General features: G+C 39.2%; 4 protein-coding genes across 4 annotated transcripts; 1 reads left to right on the forward strand and 3 right to left on the reverse strand.

The window, feature by feature from the left end:
* On the reverse strand, positions 341–2122 carry LOC109708187. The gene is made up of 2 exons (XM_020229821.1): positions 1872–2122; positions 341–1354 (listed from the first exon to the last, which is right to left on the reverse strand). The coding sequence occupies exons 1-2, from the start codon at positions 2053–2055 to the stop codon at positions 597–599; spliced, it is 942 nt and encodes a 313-aa protein (XP_020085410.1). The 5' UTR covers positions 2056–2122; the 3' UTR covers positions 341–596.
* LOC109708308 (protein IQ-DOMAIN 31-like) lies at positions 6881–8408 on the forward strand. The gene is made up of 2 exons (XM_020230002.1): positions 6881–7331; positions 8090–8408. The coding sequence occupies exons 1-2, from the start codon at positions 6900–6902 to the stop codon at positions 8273–8275; spliced, it is 618 nt and encodes a 205-aa protein (XP_020085591.1). The 5' UTR covers positions 6881–6899; the 3' UTR covers positions 8276–8408.
* LOC109708103 (glutathione S-transferase F8, chloroplastic-like) lies at positions 8606–10628 on the reverse strand. Its single transcript, XM_020229700.1, has 3 exons — positions 10346–10628; positions 10085–10133; positions 8606–9301 (listed from the first exon to the last, which is right to left on the reverse strand). Exons 1-3 carry the CDS (start codon positions 10493–10495, stop codon positions 8835–8837), a joined length of 666 nt encoding a protein of 221 aa, XP_020085289.1. The 5' UTR covers positions 10496–10628; the 3' UTR covers positions 8606–8834.
* On the reverse strand, positions 11749–13186 carry LOC109707196 (glutathione S-transferase F9-like). Its single transcript, XM_020228317.1, has 3 exons — positions 12911–13186; positions 12741–12789; positions 11749–12509 (listed from the first exon to the last, which is right to left on the reverse strand). Exons 1-3 carry the CDS (start codon positions 13058–13060, stop codon positions 12001–12003), a joined length of 708 nt encoding a protein of 235 aa, XP_020083906.1. The 5' UTR covers positions 13061–13186; the 3' UTR covers positions 11749–12000.

The raw sequence follows: 15088 nt of genomic DNA on the forward strand, positions 1-15088 counted from the left end.
TAAGTATCCAAATATATCATATAAGTAGATTCTTGACAACCTTATTAATTTGTGCTAAAATATATTGATGATCATTCTTATGTCCGGGGTAATATTCTTGCAAAGGTGATAAATATATTTGTCTACTGGTTTTCTTCACCACACACGCATATGTATGTAGACACATTTATGTGTGTATATGCATGTATTGGATTGTTCGCAAATTACTTTGTCGCATATGTATATATGATAAATGCAATAACATTATACAGAACAAGTAAAGGGAGTTCCCATGTCCAAATTGTTGAATTGCAATGCGACTGGATCATCTTTCATTTAAAAAAAAAAAAGAAAAAAAAAGTGAAAGAAAGACTGGAATTGAATTTCTTTATTTCAGTAATTATATTAAAAGAAGCAAGGAATACATAACATAAAGATAAACCCCGCAGCAACAAAGCTGGAGAGCAGCAACAAAGGAAACAGAGATTGTTTACAACTATAAAAATACCACTCACACACACACACACACACACACACACACACACGCACACGAAATATTAATGCAAAGCAAAATCACTCTTCCTGGTCATCTTCCTCTCTGTATCTCTCTGTCTCTTTCACCTCTTGCAGACAATCCCCTGAATTCCATCTTGAGCTCCACAAGCAACCGTCGGCGGATCCTCAATCTCAGCACCCTCCCTCTTGAGCCCGAACTTCGAGACGGCACAGTCCGTCGCAAACAGATGCGAGGTCGAGTACTTCTCCGCACCACCCATGACCGGCATCGGGACGCCGATCTTAACTGGACTGCGATAACCCGGCACGTAGGTCTGGCCCAGAACCCCGCTCACCGAGTTGCTCAGTGAACTGAACTTGAAGCTGAGCTCCAGATGAGCAAAGCAGTCGTCCTCCGTAATGCCGTACCCATGAATTCTCGATTCTTCTTCGGTGATGGGCACCACTCTCACTCCGATCTTCACCACGCCCACCACTTCAGCCACGATCGAGTTCGTCTCCCCAACACGTTTGATCTGCAAGTCGCCCTCCGGCGACGTCCACATCTCGCCGTCGCCCGACGGGATGTTGATGTCTGCTCCATTGAATTGCACGTGCATGTTGTCGTCGGATCCGTGCCAGGTCGCGACCTTTCTTGCGCCAACGTAGAACTGCTGCGAGCCGAACAAGACGCCAATGGACTGGACCCAGGTGAAGTCCCTCCCCTTGCCTTGCTTTCCAATGAAATGCGCGTTGACATGGATGTCGGAATCGGTGACGAGGCAGAAGTCCTTGTTTTTCTTTCCGTGGAAGTAGAACTTGATGCCGTCTCCACCGATGAAGCGCGGGTCATGGCACACCGCTCCCGGCTTATCGCAAGCTGATCATGTACGTGCACAACCAAGATTTTACATGCATGTAACTCGATAAATAAATAAGAAGGAAAAAAAAAAACAAAAAAAAAAAAAGCCCGGATCCTACCGAAAATATAGATAGTGCAATTTACAGTAAGTATCTCTTTCTAATTAGATATTCTACCAACTCGGATATTACAATAAAAAACTTAAAAATACAGATTAGTGCCGGCTTATAAGTGCTTAATAATAATAACTGCATTATTAGGTAGTAAGTTAAAATTTTAGTGTTCAGCACTCATTGGACAATGCACCACTGTTCAGCTAAGAACTATATATACATATAGGTTCTTAATTAACCTAATAAGTTGTGATACTGAAGAAGAGAAGTTTGTGATTAACCCGCATTAAATTGTGTGCTCATGCATGGATGGAGTACTCCATAAACATAGAATAGTATGCATTCACATATACATAATGAATTTATTTTCTTATTTAGAAAACAAAGTAGATTAATTAGGGGGAGGGAAAAGAGAGACTTACGACAATAAGGCTTGCATGTGTTGCAGTCCACCTCGCATTGGTTAGGACAACCCTGCGGGCAATTGAATAATTTTCCATAGCAATACGAGTAGGTGTTCATGCACTTTGCTGTTCCGGCATTAACATGTCCACAGAAGAAGCAGCTTATTAGCGCAACCAAAAGAACCTGCAGGAAATATTTCATGGTTACGTAGCTTCTCTGGGAACAAAAGCTATAAAAGGAAAGGTGTCTGAGCGAAAATAAAGCTAGAAGAGATGAATATTGCTGGGTGGATATAGCTAGTGGTGCATGTAGGGGTTCGTATTTATAGCTTTGAGATCGAAGAGCTTATGTGCATCTTGGGTAGTGATTTTTTATTGTACTATCGGTATGAGACATGTAATTTTAAATGTCTCTCGCTCTCTTTATAATTTTATTATCATGATGATTGCGCTAGAAAGTGCTTGCCCATTGTTCTTTTATTGGGGCTTGTTTTCTTTCTTTTTTGCGGGGGAAGAATCATTGGAAGGATACAGTAATTAATTAATTAAGCAGAGAAGGTGGTAGGATCAAAGGAAAAAGTCCACCACTGATTTCGAACCTTTATTCCATATAATCTTATCAATCCAATCATAAAATAAAATAAAAATTTAATCAGACCCAAGCATTTTCTTTTCTCAGGGGTCTTTGGTCACCCTAGATTTTTCTTTTTTATTTAGTATAGACTTTGTGTAGGTTTACTCACCCTTTCTCTTTGCGTTCTTTTCTTTCTTTTCAAGAGGCCTAGCTGCCTAGCTCAATCTGTTGTAAGTAAATTCATTTATCTGATGAATAAAGAGATAGCATGTTATATTTTCTCAAGAAAAAAAAACTAATCAGGAAATTTCTACAATTTAATTATTGGGTGACTAGGATCGAATAATTAACGAGATGGAATCCAGCGCAAGTGAATCGCATAGGAACAAAATTAGTACTGGTGCATGTGAATGGTGAAAAAAAATTAGATTGTAATACAAATAAAATAAGTAATCAGTGACTTAGATTAAATTTCAAACTTCGATTTCTCAAAACAGGTTCTTTACTTGAGCTGAACTTTAGTTATGATAGATCCACTATATATACGTGGATTAAATGATTTGGTGCATGCAACCGTTCTGTTAGTAAACTCTCCACATTTGAACAAATTATTGGTCTGAATATAGTAGGTTCAGGAGATGCAGGTGATTAAAACTAGGACTCTTAGATTGATCATATCGTGCATTTAGGTTTTAGTTGTTGAAAATTAAAAGTATCCTCTTTTCAAGCATTTGAATTAAAAAAAAAGTAAATAATATTAAGGATAGATTGCTAATTGGTCCACTGCCATGTGACGGACTAATTTTAAAAATCGTTTCCCATTCAACTCGACGTGCGATCAACTTAGAGACGCTCCTGCATAACTTGACGTGCACTAAGAAGAGAAAAAAAATTTTCCAAAAAAGAAAAAAAGAGTTGTCGGTGCACGAAAAAAAAAACAAAGAAAGAAGAAGAAGTGGATAGCTGAGTTGTGGAGACACGTAGAGTTAAAAAATTTTGCCAGATTATTCGAATGTCTTGGTTTGAAAGTTTTAAGTACTTTAGCCTGATATTAAGGAATAACAAAGAATAGGAACTCAACGTATATAGATCATTGATTAGAACCATTTAGTTGCTTAAACTCGTGGGCTATAATGCAACGGATGAATTTATTATTAGTATGCCCCTTTCGTAGTATATATAACATGTGCAATGTGATAATTACATGATTTGGGGTACTAATTAACTAACAATTGCAGTAGTCCTATAGTAGTTTACTTAAAAGAGAACTACGGCTGCATAAATAAATGATAAATATGGCAATTGAATCTATGACCTTGCAGAATATTCGGAACTTAAGATTAACTTAAATACCATAACACTCAAAAACTTAAGATCAGCTCTGATATGTAAGAAGATCAATCCCAGTTACTCTAATCATTAATATGCATGGTAGAAGTCGGGCAAACCATGCTATTTTTATTAAAACAAGATGTAATGTGCCATCGACTACTGACGAATGTATAGGAATTTAATCGAGAGTTTTTAGGAATGGAAAAGGTTTAGTACCGACTCTAATATTATGTTAAAAGATTAATAGACTTGAACAATAAAATATTTATGATATTTTATATTTAAATATTTTTCTCACGTTGGCTCGAGATTTTTTATTGGCTTAGATAAACTTCACTTAATATGGAAATAATTAAATTAAATTGAAAGTGTGACGAGATTCAAACATAACATTCTAATTTGATGAAGTTGGCAATTCCTTCTCTTCTTTCCCTTCTCGAGAGTAAAAAGAGTTGTTGATGCCATTGCGGAATATTCTCGAACATTTTTTTTTTTTTTTTGAGAGAGATAAATAACACGCTATCCACCTCGTTTATTTTATTTAGAAATAAACTAAGCTGGAAATATGAATCAACTAGGATTCGAACTTGGGTCTGGAATACCAACTAAAATATCCTCAAACAGTTGATCTACCTACATGTGCGGTGGGATTTCGGATTATATGCATATATAGGCTAATAGTCCCACATCGGCTGCTTAAGTTTGTGGTGCCCTATAAACTATCTTTAAAAGGAGAGGCCCGGTGACCGAAAAAAGCATCTTTGCGCTTGGGGCAATGACGCAGCTGGGGAGGTGAAAACCGAAGCGCGTCAATTGCTGGTTGAAAACTATTTCCAAACCCCCTCTTTGGCCCTGGGCTCGCCCCGGTTGCCACTGAGAATTTCTGGAAGGGCCCCCTCTAACCAGGGTAAAGGCCCTCCAAGTTTGAACTTCAAAATTTCTTTGATAAAAATTTACTTTTTTGGAGGTCACTTGTAAGTAATCCAATCATTGGGCGTAACGTAAACCAATATTAGGTTTGAAAAATCAAATTTTGTGAGTGGGGTGGCCCACTTCTTAGGCCCACGGTCACCATTTCTAATATGAAACCTCCCTGCCCCCCTATCACGTACATAATATTTTTTTAAAGAGAGAGATAATAAGCTGTACATAATAATTTTTTGAAGAGATATATAGATAGTATGCTGTCCGTTTCGTTAATTTTATTTAAAAATAAATTAGTTAAAAATATAAATCAATTAGGATTCAAATTTGGAAACTCGGATACCAATCATGTAGTTTTTTATTTTTTGTCATTTGCATCAGAAACTATTGGTATCACACAGAGGATATGAACAGTGATTGTTGACCGTTTATCATTTCTGCCAATATAATTGCATGGCAAGTGCAAAAAATAACAGTTGGCCGCCTCGTACACGCAGGTATACTTTTAATTTGCATGTTGCAGTCCCAGCCAGGAAAAAGGTTTTTATTTGCACTACTTTTAACACTTCATTTCATTTAAGTTACATCAACATTTATGAACCTGGTCTACGCTCAATTTTAATTCAAAAAATAATAGTGCCAATTCTTCAATATCTAAAAAGTAAAAAACTGCATCAAACTTCCCTCAGTAGTAACCATCTTATTGCTTCTTTTAATTTAAATTTAGTTCTATTAAATGAGTCTCGGATATATATTATTAAATGTAACTATTAATTCAGTTAAATTTAATTAATGATTCTACTTACTTTTTTTTGTTTGATAAGACTGCAGCTTTGTTTATAAGTTAACACATAGCTAGAAGCTTATGGAGCTAGCTACCAATTTTCACGGAATATTTCTCATTCACCTAACAAAACAAGTAAAATTAAGAGGTCATAGGCAAAAAATTAAAAATAAGTTGAACCATCTATTTTAAAATATATATTTGGCCTACTACCTTATCTTAAATTGGTAGTCCACAAATCATCCAGTTAGTGGTTTGCATGTCCTCTGTGGCAGCATCTTGTGGATATACACTGTGACCGGCAACGTGCAATGTCAAATGATGCTACTATCAACAATGTGTACGTACTAGCTAGTTTATTAAGCAACTGTGTGGTATAAAACTAAAGCCTAAGTATTTGAATAATTTAGCCTTAGTTAAACGGTTTGCTCATGCTTGTAATGAGAATTGAGAAAAGCATTTGTACGTACTAGCTAGGCTGCTTTTACTGAATCAAACATGCACATGGATTGAGAAGTCTAAATTTTAGATGATGTGGTAAAGTAGCTTATTATTGGAATCTATTATCTCAAAAATGCACGCTAGCAGGATGGCCTCTCCTGCTTCTTCATTTTCTCGACATTGTTGTGATAGCACGCCCAATATATATGGCAGAACTTGCATTGAGAACTCAAGCGATATATGTCGCTGCCGCCCGTCTAAGCAAAGTAATCTCTAATACACATTCGATGGCTTAATGTACATTTATCATCTTTAAAGTACAATTTATTTGTAATTGACCGGCCCCTTCTTTAATATAAAAATATAATTATTAAATCATAATTTTTTTTTTTTTTAGAGAAAGGACCGGAGGTTGTTATTCACTTTGTTCATTTTTTAAAAAAGTTAGTTAAAAATGCGAGACAGTTAGACTTTAAATTTAGAATCTTTGGTACACTAGCTAGAAACAGTCGGTATTGAATTACAATTTAGGAAAGAAAATGCCACAACACACTGGCATGATCAAGCTCTTAGACCTTTACAGGGGTTAATCACTTGGTCTTACTGAATGCCCCATATTAGAGTCTCTTGAACCATATTTGGTTCAGGCAGAAAACTTAAGCCCACAACGACGCGGTGCTTCTCTTAAACCTCCCTCTTTCATCCTGCCACGTCTTCCCTTAATTTCTCAAGTCTCCAACATCCAACCAAATGAAGAGGAAAACGGAAAAGGCAAAGAGCTTCCAGAATCGCCTGCTCATCTCCTTAACATTATTATTCCACTACATGCTTACCACATCTCCCCACCTTCTCTACACCCTCTGACCATGTACACCCACCACCACCACTAGGTCCACTACTACGCTATTATGCTATAACCATCCCATTTAGTCCCCCCCCCCGGCCGACGCAAACCCAAAAGCAACGAGCGCACAACCCACCACCAAGAAACATGGCCACGCCGCGCCGCGTTTCCTGCATCCGCACGCTGCGCCCGAGCCACCGATCCGCCGCCCAAGCGGACGAGGCCAAGCGGAGCCGCTCCCCCTGCGTCTGCTGCGTGGGGCCCCACCACCAACCCAAATCGAAGCCCCGCACGCCGCGGAGCGCCCGCCGGGGCCCGCGCGCGGTGGCTCGGCCCGGGCGGTGGTTCCGCGCGGTGCGCCGCTCGTTCGCGCAGGCCCCGTGCAGGTCCATCGCCGTCGCCGCGCGCGGGGGCGAGGAGGTGAAGGTCTACAACCCGAAGCTCGCGCAGCCGGCCGAGGGCGCCGCGCTCAAGGAAGGGAGCGGCTCGGACGATGAGTTTAGTTTGCTGTGTAAGGAGGGATTCTGCCGCGAGGACGTGGCGGCGGTCACCATCCAGGCCTACTTCAGGGCCCATCTCGTGCGCTTATTCTACCCTACTTCATTTTAATTTATTATTTTTGCGTCAAATTTGTAGATATATAATTATATAGTCCCTCTTCCCTCTACACTCCAACGCTACGTGTCAGATTGATTTGCTCTACTCATCCAAGGAATTATTATTATCATGCTAATCTTATTAATTATCGTTTTTTTAATCCTAAACTTTTTTTAAAAAAATTAATACATTTTTCGATGGAAGATGTGTAAAATTTACACCTATATATACAGAATGTATGGGATATATTTTTCTACCTGATTGACTTAGTTTTTATAATTTGCGCTTAAACATTTAATCTCTGTAATCGATCGTTTTTACTCTTTTATTATTATAATGGGTGTCAAAGTTAAATCACATAAATATTGACTTGTACCGTGCATGTTGGCATGTGGGTGATCACAACAATGTCCGTAGGCGAACCCAAAGCATTTATTTTTCTAACTAAAGTGACTTCTCTGGTTTCGAGCGCACTGTATATATGATGATGGAAAAGATCGTTTGCCACGAGATGTCAAATTATTTTCAGCGGCTAATGATGAATTGTTATATTTTGCAATTAAGACTTCAGAAACTAAAGTAGCAAACTGAATTCTGTAATCCAATTAAGTTGCAATATGGATGCAGTTTAGGCACTATGGGTGCATCCAAACCTTTTTTCTGCTTTAGATGTCATTTAATTTGTGACACTAATAAATAACTGCTGTTTATGAGACCAATGTGGAATTGCGTGGCATTAGGCGCGGCGGGCGTTCCGGGCGCTGAAGAGCCTGGTGAGGCTGCAGGCGGTGGCGCGGGGGGCGTACGTGCGGCGGCAGGCGGAGGTCGCGATCCACTGCATGCAGGCACTGGTGCGCCTGCAGGTTCGGGTCCGAGCCAGGCAGCTGCTCAGCAAGTCCAAGGAGGCCCAGCTCCTACAAAACTGAAGATTTCTGTAGGATACTCTCCTCAACCTTCTCAGTGATCGACGCCCTCTGAAGTTTGTAATCTGATTGCATTTTGTCTCATTTATGTATGTTAACCTTTTCCTGTAATGAAATTGTGACTTGTTGGCGAAAATTGTTCCTCCCTTGCCTCTCTTTAATTTCTTCACCGATCCTTGATTTTATTTTCATTATTTGATTCCATTGCACCATAAATTTCTATATATCCGGCTGGGTAAATTGCATTACTGCTCCTCATCTTTCTATCCATTTTCGTTCTGAACCAAGTACTCTTTTTAAGTGAAACACTGCCAACATGTGCTGACTCGTCGATCGATCAGGGAATTATGTTATTCATAGCGAACTGCAGTCAGAAACCGGCACAAAGCCGTCGAGTACATTAAGACTTAAAATGCACGTACGTATGCAAGGGGGGAAAAAAATATGAAAAGAGATAGCGAGACAACAACTCCAGGAGAATTTGTCGACACCCAAATTCCGACGTTTGAAAGAGAAAAACGAAGTGAGGAAACAAGCAAAACCATGATGATCAACCAACTAGCTAGATCACCGGCGCTGGCTCCTGCTGCATGGCCACCACCTTGCGCCATGCGGGCCGGTTGGTGATCTGCTTCCACCACCGGTTCACGTTCGCCATCGACGCGAAAAGAGAGCGGCACGCAGGGATGGAGCCGAGGCGGTGCGCATTGGGGACGTGGGAGAGGTCGGCGAGCGTGAATTTGTGGCCTGCGAGGTACTCGTCCTCCGCGAGCCTGCGCTCGTAGATGTCAAGCACCTCCCCGAGCTTGCGCTCGCTCGCCACCACCGCCTTCTCGTCCTTCTCCTGCCCCATGAGCGGCGCGAACGCCAGGTTGAAGACCAGCTCCGAGCTCGGCGGGCCGAAGCTGTGCGCCTCCGTCTGCAGCCACTGCTCTATCGCCGCGCGCTCCAACGTGCACGTGCCGAACAGCTCCTTGTTCCCGCGCTCGTGGTTGCGCCCCGCAATGTGGCGGCAAATCTCTCTCGAGTCTGAGATCGAACAGTTAACAGCAATTCAATATCATGAAGTTAAGTCCTAAACTTCTTTAACTCAAATTTCACTTAGATCCCCAAATTTTAAATTGAATTAGGCTGGTGCATTGATGTACGAATGGTTATACTAAGGAGCATTTGATTGAAATAATTTTTTTCTTTTCAAGTATTATCCCTCGCCTTTTCTAAAGCTAATTTAGGAGCAAATAGTTTTGCGTATAATGACTACGAGAAAATATTGACAAAACTTGGAATAAAATGATTGAAAAAAATAGATAAATTGATCACTTCAAGTTTTTGACAAATGACTTTTACAACGGGTATTTTACAAAATAAATTAATAGAAAAGTAATATGAAAGGTCCGTGCAGCCACACTTTCGCAATATATATATATAGAGAGAGAGAGAGAGAGACAGTAGAGTTACTATACTCCTATGAGTATAGATATCTTTATACTTATAAGTTTTCGACCGTTAGATTAAAAAAATATGTATAGATATTTTTATACTTATTAGCTTTCGGCCGTTGGTTAGAATGATAGTGATTTTTTAAAGTTGAGTGGGTGGTTGGTTGAATAATATGATCTAACAGATAGAAATGATAAACGAAGTAGATCTAACGACAGAATACTTATACATATAAAAGAGTCTATACTCATAAGACTATAGTAACCGAACTCTATATATTTAATTATTACGTAAGTTATTTCTAAAGTTTTTATAGATATTGTTTGTAACATTAGGCAAAAGTATAAGATCCCAGCGAGAAACGATTCTTACCAACAAGCGTCAGTTTCCCATCTTCGAATGTTAGCGCTTGACCATGCGGCTGCAACGAACAACATCGGTAAGAATCTCACACCATTCCTACTGATTAAAAAACAGAGCATATTAAGGACCTATTTGGCTCAACGGCTACTTCCAACGTACGGCACCGTACCGCGACCGAAGTTTCAGTTTTAAACTTCAACTGTAATACATTAAAAATGGACCAAGCCAGGCCAAAGGATATACTAGATCAGTTTACGAAAAGAGCATCACCTGCAGTTTGAGGTAGTCGGGCATGCGCTTCTGGCCCTTGTACGTATCTACTCGGATCAGCTGGAACTCAACATCCTTCTCGAAGAGGCACATCAACACTCTCGCGACTTCCGTCGAGGTTGGTGACCCGAATACCTTCACGCTCGCCATCGAAAATTTGGTTACGGATACGGAGATCAAAGTGCTCTACTCTCTTAACTAATACACACTAGCAGTTGATAGTTCCAGTTCCAAGTGCACAGAGGTTGGATGGTTCAGGTGGTTTTTAAACTTAGCTTGTAGCACAATGAAATGCCTTGCTTGTCAAGAGGAAAAATTAAAGGGCAAAGGGAAAGAAAATAAAGGGAAAGTGAAAGGAGAAAAAGAGAGAGGATAGCTTATTAATTTAATTGGTATTGAAGGTGTTTTACTGGAGATAGATCTGGCTTTTTCTTTCTTTAAGATGGAGCTTCTCCATCAAGTATGTGAGCTTAGTATGTATTTTAATATCAGCTAAACAAAATATGTCAGAAAAGCTAAAGGGATTCAGAGATGGATTTGGCTTTAGGTCGGTTTTGAATAACCAATATTAGGGCTTTCTTTAGTAAAGCTTCTTTAGTAACTGCGATGATTAGAGAATTTGTTTTTAATCTGTGAGGATCTCTCTTGCTACTTGATATTCCCTGTTTTAACATTACATAATAGCTGCGTTTTCATTGAAACTCTCCTACCAGTTGCCAATTCTCATTTCAGATTCATCACACTCTTTTCAAGGACAATAGAAAACACCGCAAAATTCTGGTGAAAATCTCAAAGAAAATCGAGTCCTCGAGTTGACGTTTGATGATAATGCGGCAATTGGTTGATCTATCATTCCATGGAAGTCAACAATGAAAGAGACCAGATCTCGGTGTCCTCTCATAATTGATTCACTAATGATTGATTGCATGATTAATTGGCCACCTAAAATCAAGAGCTCAAACTACACTTCGGTGCACACTCTTAAGCCACACCCCGTAATATATTAATATCCACTAAAACATGAATAAAGCAGAAACTAAAATGGATATATATATATATATATATATATATATATATATATATATATATATATATATATATAAAACTGCAAACAACAAACAACTTCAGAAAAAACAGGAAGCATTATCGAAGTATCTTGCGCCTTTCGATCATAGGCGTCAATCGATCACGTCATTTCTTGAACAATTTAAGATGAGCACGTACTACCAACATAAAAACTCGAGCTCAACTATAGCTCGAGTTCGTTAAGCCACTGTACAATCGGAGACAAGCCTGGAACTTGACAGTACAATTAACTCATCTCATCCATAGCCCTACCTAGGCTTTTGTGAGCACCTAAATAACCTAATTGTCAGTCGAGTTAGGTTTCAAGAGACTTTGAATTTTCATTTAGATAAGATAGCAAACATCTTCGGATTATTATTCAACTTTAGGAACTATATTTCACAGAATACAAACTTCACGAACTGGGATTCACAGAATACATAGAAATGCTTCTCGATTATTTATTAGAGAAACTCCTCACACCTTTTGTAATGCCAAAGAGGAAGTACTCGACGAGTAACAAGCAGACAGAAACAACAAACACACCACATGACACAGAGAAGCAAAAACGACAGATAGCAGCAAAGCCATCAGAGCGGATATATTGCCGGTGCTCGGTTAATTATTTTCCTGATCGGACCAGGATACTCATTCTGCAATTGGACAACCTCCTTCCATGAGGGGCGAGTCGAGATTGCGTTCCACCACCTCTCCACATTCTTCCTTTCAGTGAAAAGTTCCTGTCCCCTTTTAGACAGAGTAACAAGATAATGAGAATTCGGGAGGTGCGAAAGATCCGCGAGGGTAAAACTATCCCCAGCTAAGTATTTGCTGTCTCCAAGTCGCTTATTGTAAATGTCAAGTATCGCAGAGAGCTTCTTCTCATTTTGTTCTATCACGGCTTCGTCAGGGTGTATGCCCAACGGCTCAGCAAAAGCCAAATGAAAGATCAGTGCGGAGCTCGGACGTGCAAAGCTGAGAGCTTCTGATTGAAGCCACTGCTCAATCAATGCCCTATCCAGTGCTCCTTTTCCGTAAAGTGCTTTGTTCCCCTCATCTTCGTACTTGGTGGCGACGTGACGTATTATGGCCCTCGAATCTAACAGGACAAAAGTAACAAGATTGCATTTCACTTTTTGGCCGGTATTGCAAATAAACGAGGCTAAAATGCAAGAAACGACCTAACAAATATCATGATTTTACATATGAAACACAGGTTTTGCAAATTAAGGCATGCGGAAAACAAAGCGGAAAACATGGCATCTGCAGGGGAATTATCATAAAACTTAACCAAAATAAACGACAAGGAGCATCAGCGTGCTTCACTTACTGGTAAGGGTGAGATCCCCATCCTTAAATGTCACTTGACCACTGATATCCTGCAAGGTTTGAAAGGAAGAATCACAAGATTTATCCTCATCAGAGTGTAAACACCACCCTAGTAAACAAAGATTGTAAACACCTGTATGCATGAACAAATATGCTTATCGAGTAACTTGCCTGGAGCTTGATGAATTCAGGTACATTGGGTTGTCCATTGAATTTATCAGCGCGAACGAGTTCGAACTTTCGATTCTTTTCAAAGAGGCAAGTCAGCACCCTCGCAACATCTGTGGAGGCCGGCTGTCCAAACACTTGCAAACCAGCCATTTTGTGAGTTTTAGTTCCCCTTTAATTTAATTCGATCTCACACGAGCTGCACCGATATGGAGTATAGCCACAATTCCGGCAGTATTTAAGGTGCGGTTGGCCAGACGAATTTTCTTTTCTTGGTATGTACGTAGGCTAGCACCACAAGCAGGAAAAGACAGAGGATAAAGTAAAGGGCAAAGAATAGGGATTCTTGCTTCTAACAGTACTACTGTAACTACCAGATTTAGTATGTAATATTGAAAGAAGGGCTAAAGTGCATACCCTCTTGAGTTGTATTAACGAATATATATAGTACAAGAAATTGTCTTACTATAGTAACAATGATTACTATAGTAAGAGTATAAATAGGATTACATACTATACAATCCTACTCTATAGAAAGCAATGATACTACTCTATATAAGGCAATAATACACAATATCCTAATATAGATAAAATATATCGTAACAAATATGCCTTATGCTAGCTGTCAGTCTTTTATATAATTTTTCAGCATAATACATAAATCATGGACTAGAGGAATATAACAAAGAAAAGGTTTAATGTATCATACAAGGTTGTGCCTGCTACATCGGAAAAAGGATTCATTATAGGTTGGCAAAGAAGTCTGGAATCAAATGGATTTGAAGTGAAAAAGAATTAATCACTTTTTGCTAGTGGGACAAGAATTAGATCTTTGATTAAAGTATTAAGCTTCCTCTCAAGCACAATTATGATGGAATCAATGGTAATGAAATGTAGTAAGTGGAATTTTTTACTTGCAATAGACACAGCTTGTTCTTGCACCGGAGGCAATCTTCTTCGATAACCATATGAAATAATATATTGGATTGTCAGAGTTTAGTTTAGCTTATGTTTATGAAAGCTGACAGAATTTCCATTACCTTGCTGCTCACATGGAAAGATGGAGAATGAATTCTTCAAAAACAAAACAGAGATACTAGATAGTGGAAACATAATAATTTATAAGCTGAATGTAGATGTCTATGTTGTTACTATATCCGGATGGAGCTTGGAAATGATGTAACCGATCCTCTCATCATCATCAGAGTTTGATGAAACTATGCATTCTTTCATTTTTCGCTCTAAAAAACTTACCCCCAGTCAATTTTGACTAGGGGCAGCCTTTGTTAATTCAAGTATGGTTGTTAAGGCATTGTTAGATTAAGCGCATCCTATCCGTAGGGTAAAAAACACAGGAAAGAAAAAGGTTCAATGTATCATACAAGATTGCACCCCTAGATCACCAAAGGAGACAGCCATGTGAGGGAAAAGCCATGTGAGGGAAAGAAAGATGGCATCAAGTGAACCACAAGTTAAGAAATTTTAAGTTTCCTTTGTCTGGGAACAATGATTAGATCTTGATCAAAGTTACATTCTTAGTACGGTGAACCTGTATGATCAAATCCATGTACAACTAAGACGTCAAGAACCAGTTCAGAATGTAAATCCCATTGTTTGCATAAGAAAGCAATAGACACTAGATGATTAAACGGAACCAGCATAAACAATTTAAGCAGATATCATATCTGATGATTATCACTAATCCTCCCATTATACTTTAGAGTTTGACAAACCATGCAAATTGTTTTGTTTCTATTAATTCCGATTTAGCCCAAAAAATCAGCTTCAGCCATGTTTGGTTTGGAACAACCAGCAAAAGTGTGGTTGAACTAATGTGGATCAACAACGTTGAATTATACCGACCGTCTCTAGAGCAAGTGGCAAAGGATTTGGTGGTTGGTATCCGAGGTCCCAAGTTCGAATCCTAGTTGATTCATATTTCCAGCTAAGTTTATTTCTAAATGAAATAAACGAATCAAATAGCGTGCTATCTATCTCTCAAAAAACAAAGTTGAATTGTCAGAGTTTCAGATCCTTTAACCACTGGATCTTAAGCACGCAAAATATACCAAATAAGCACTCCAGCATCCAACCATCAAAACAGAAATGCACGAACTATTTTAAACGAGAATTTTGAGTACCCTGTACGACAATTCCAAGACAAATGGGAGTGGGGATTGG

This window comes from Ananas comosus, linkage group 3 (assembly GCF_001540865.1).
Source record: "Ananas comosus cultivar F153 linkage group 3, ASM154086v1, whole genome shotgun sequence".
Lineage (NCBI taxonomy): Eukaryota > Viridiplantae > Streptophyta > Magnoliopsida > Poales > Bromeliaceae > Ananas > Ananas comosus.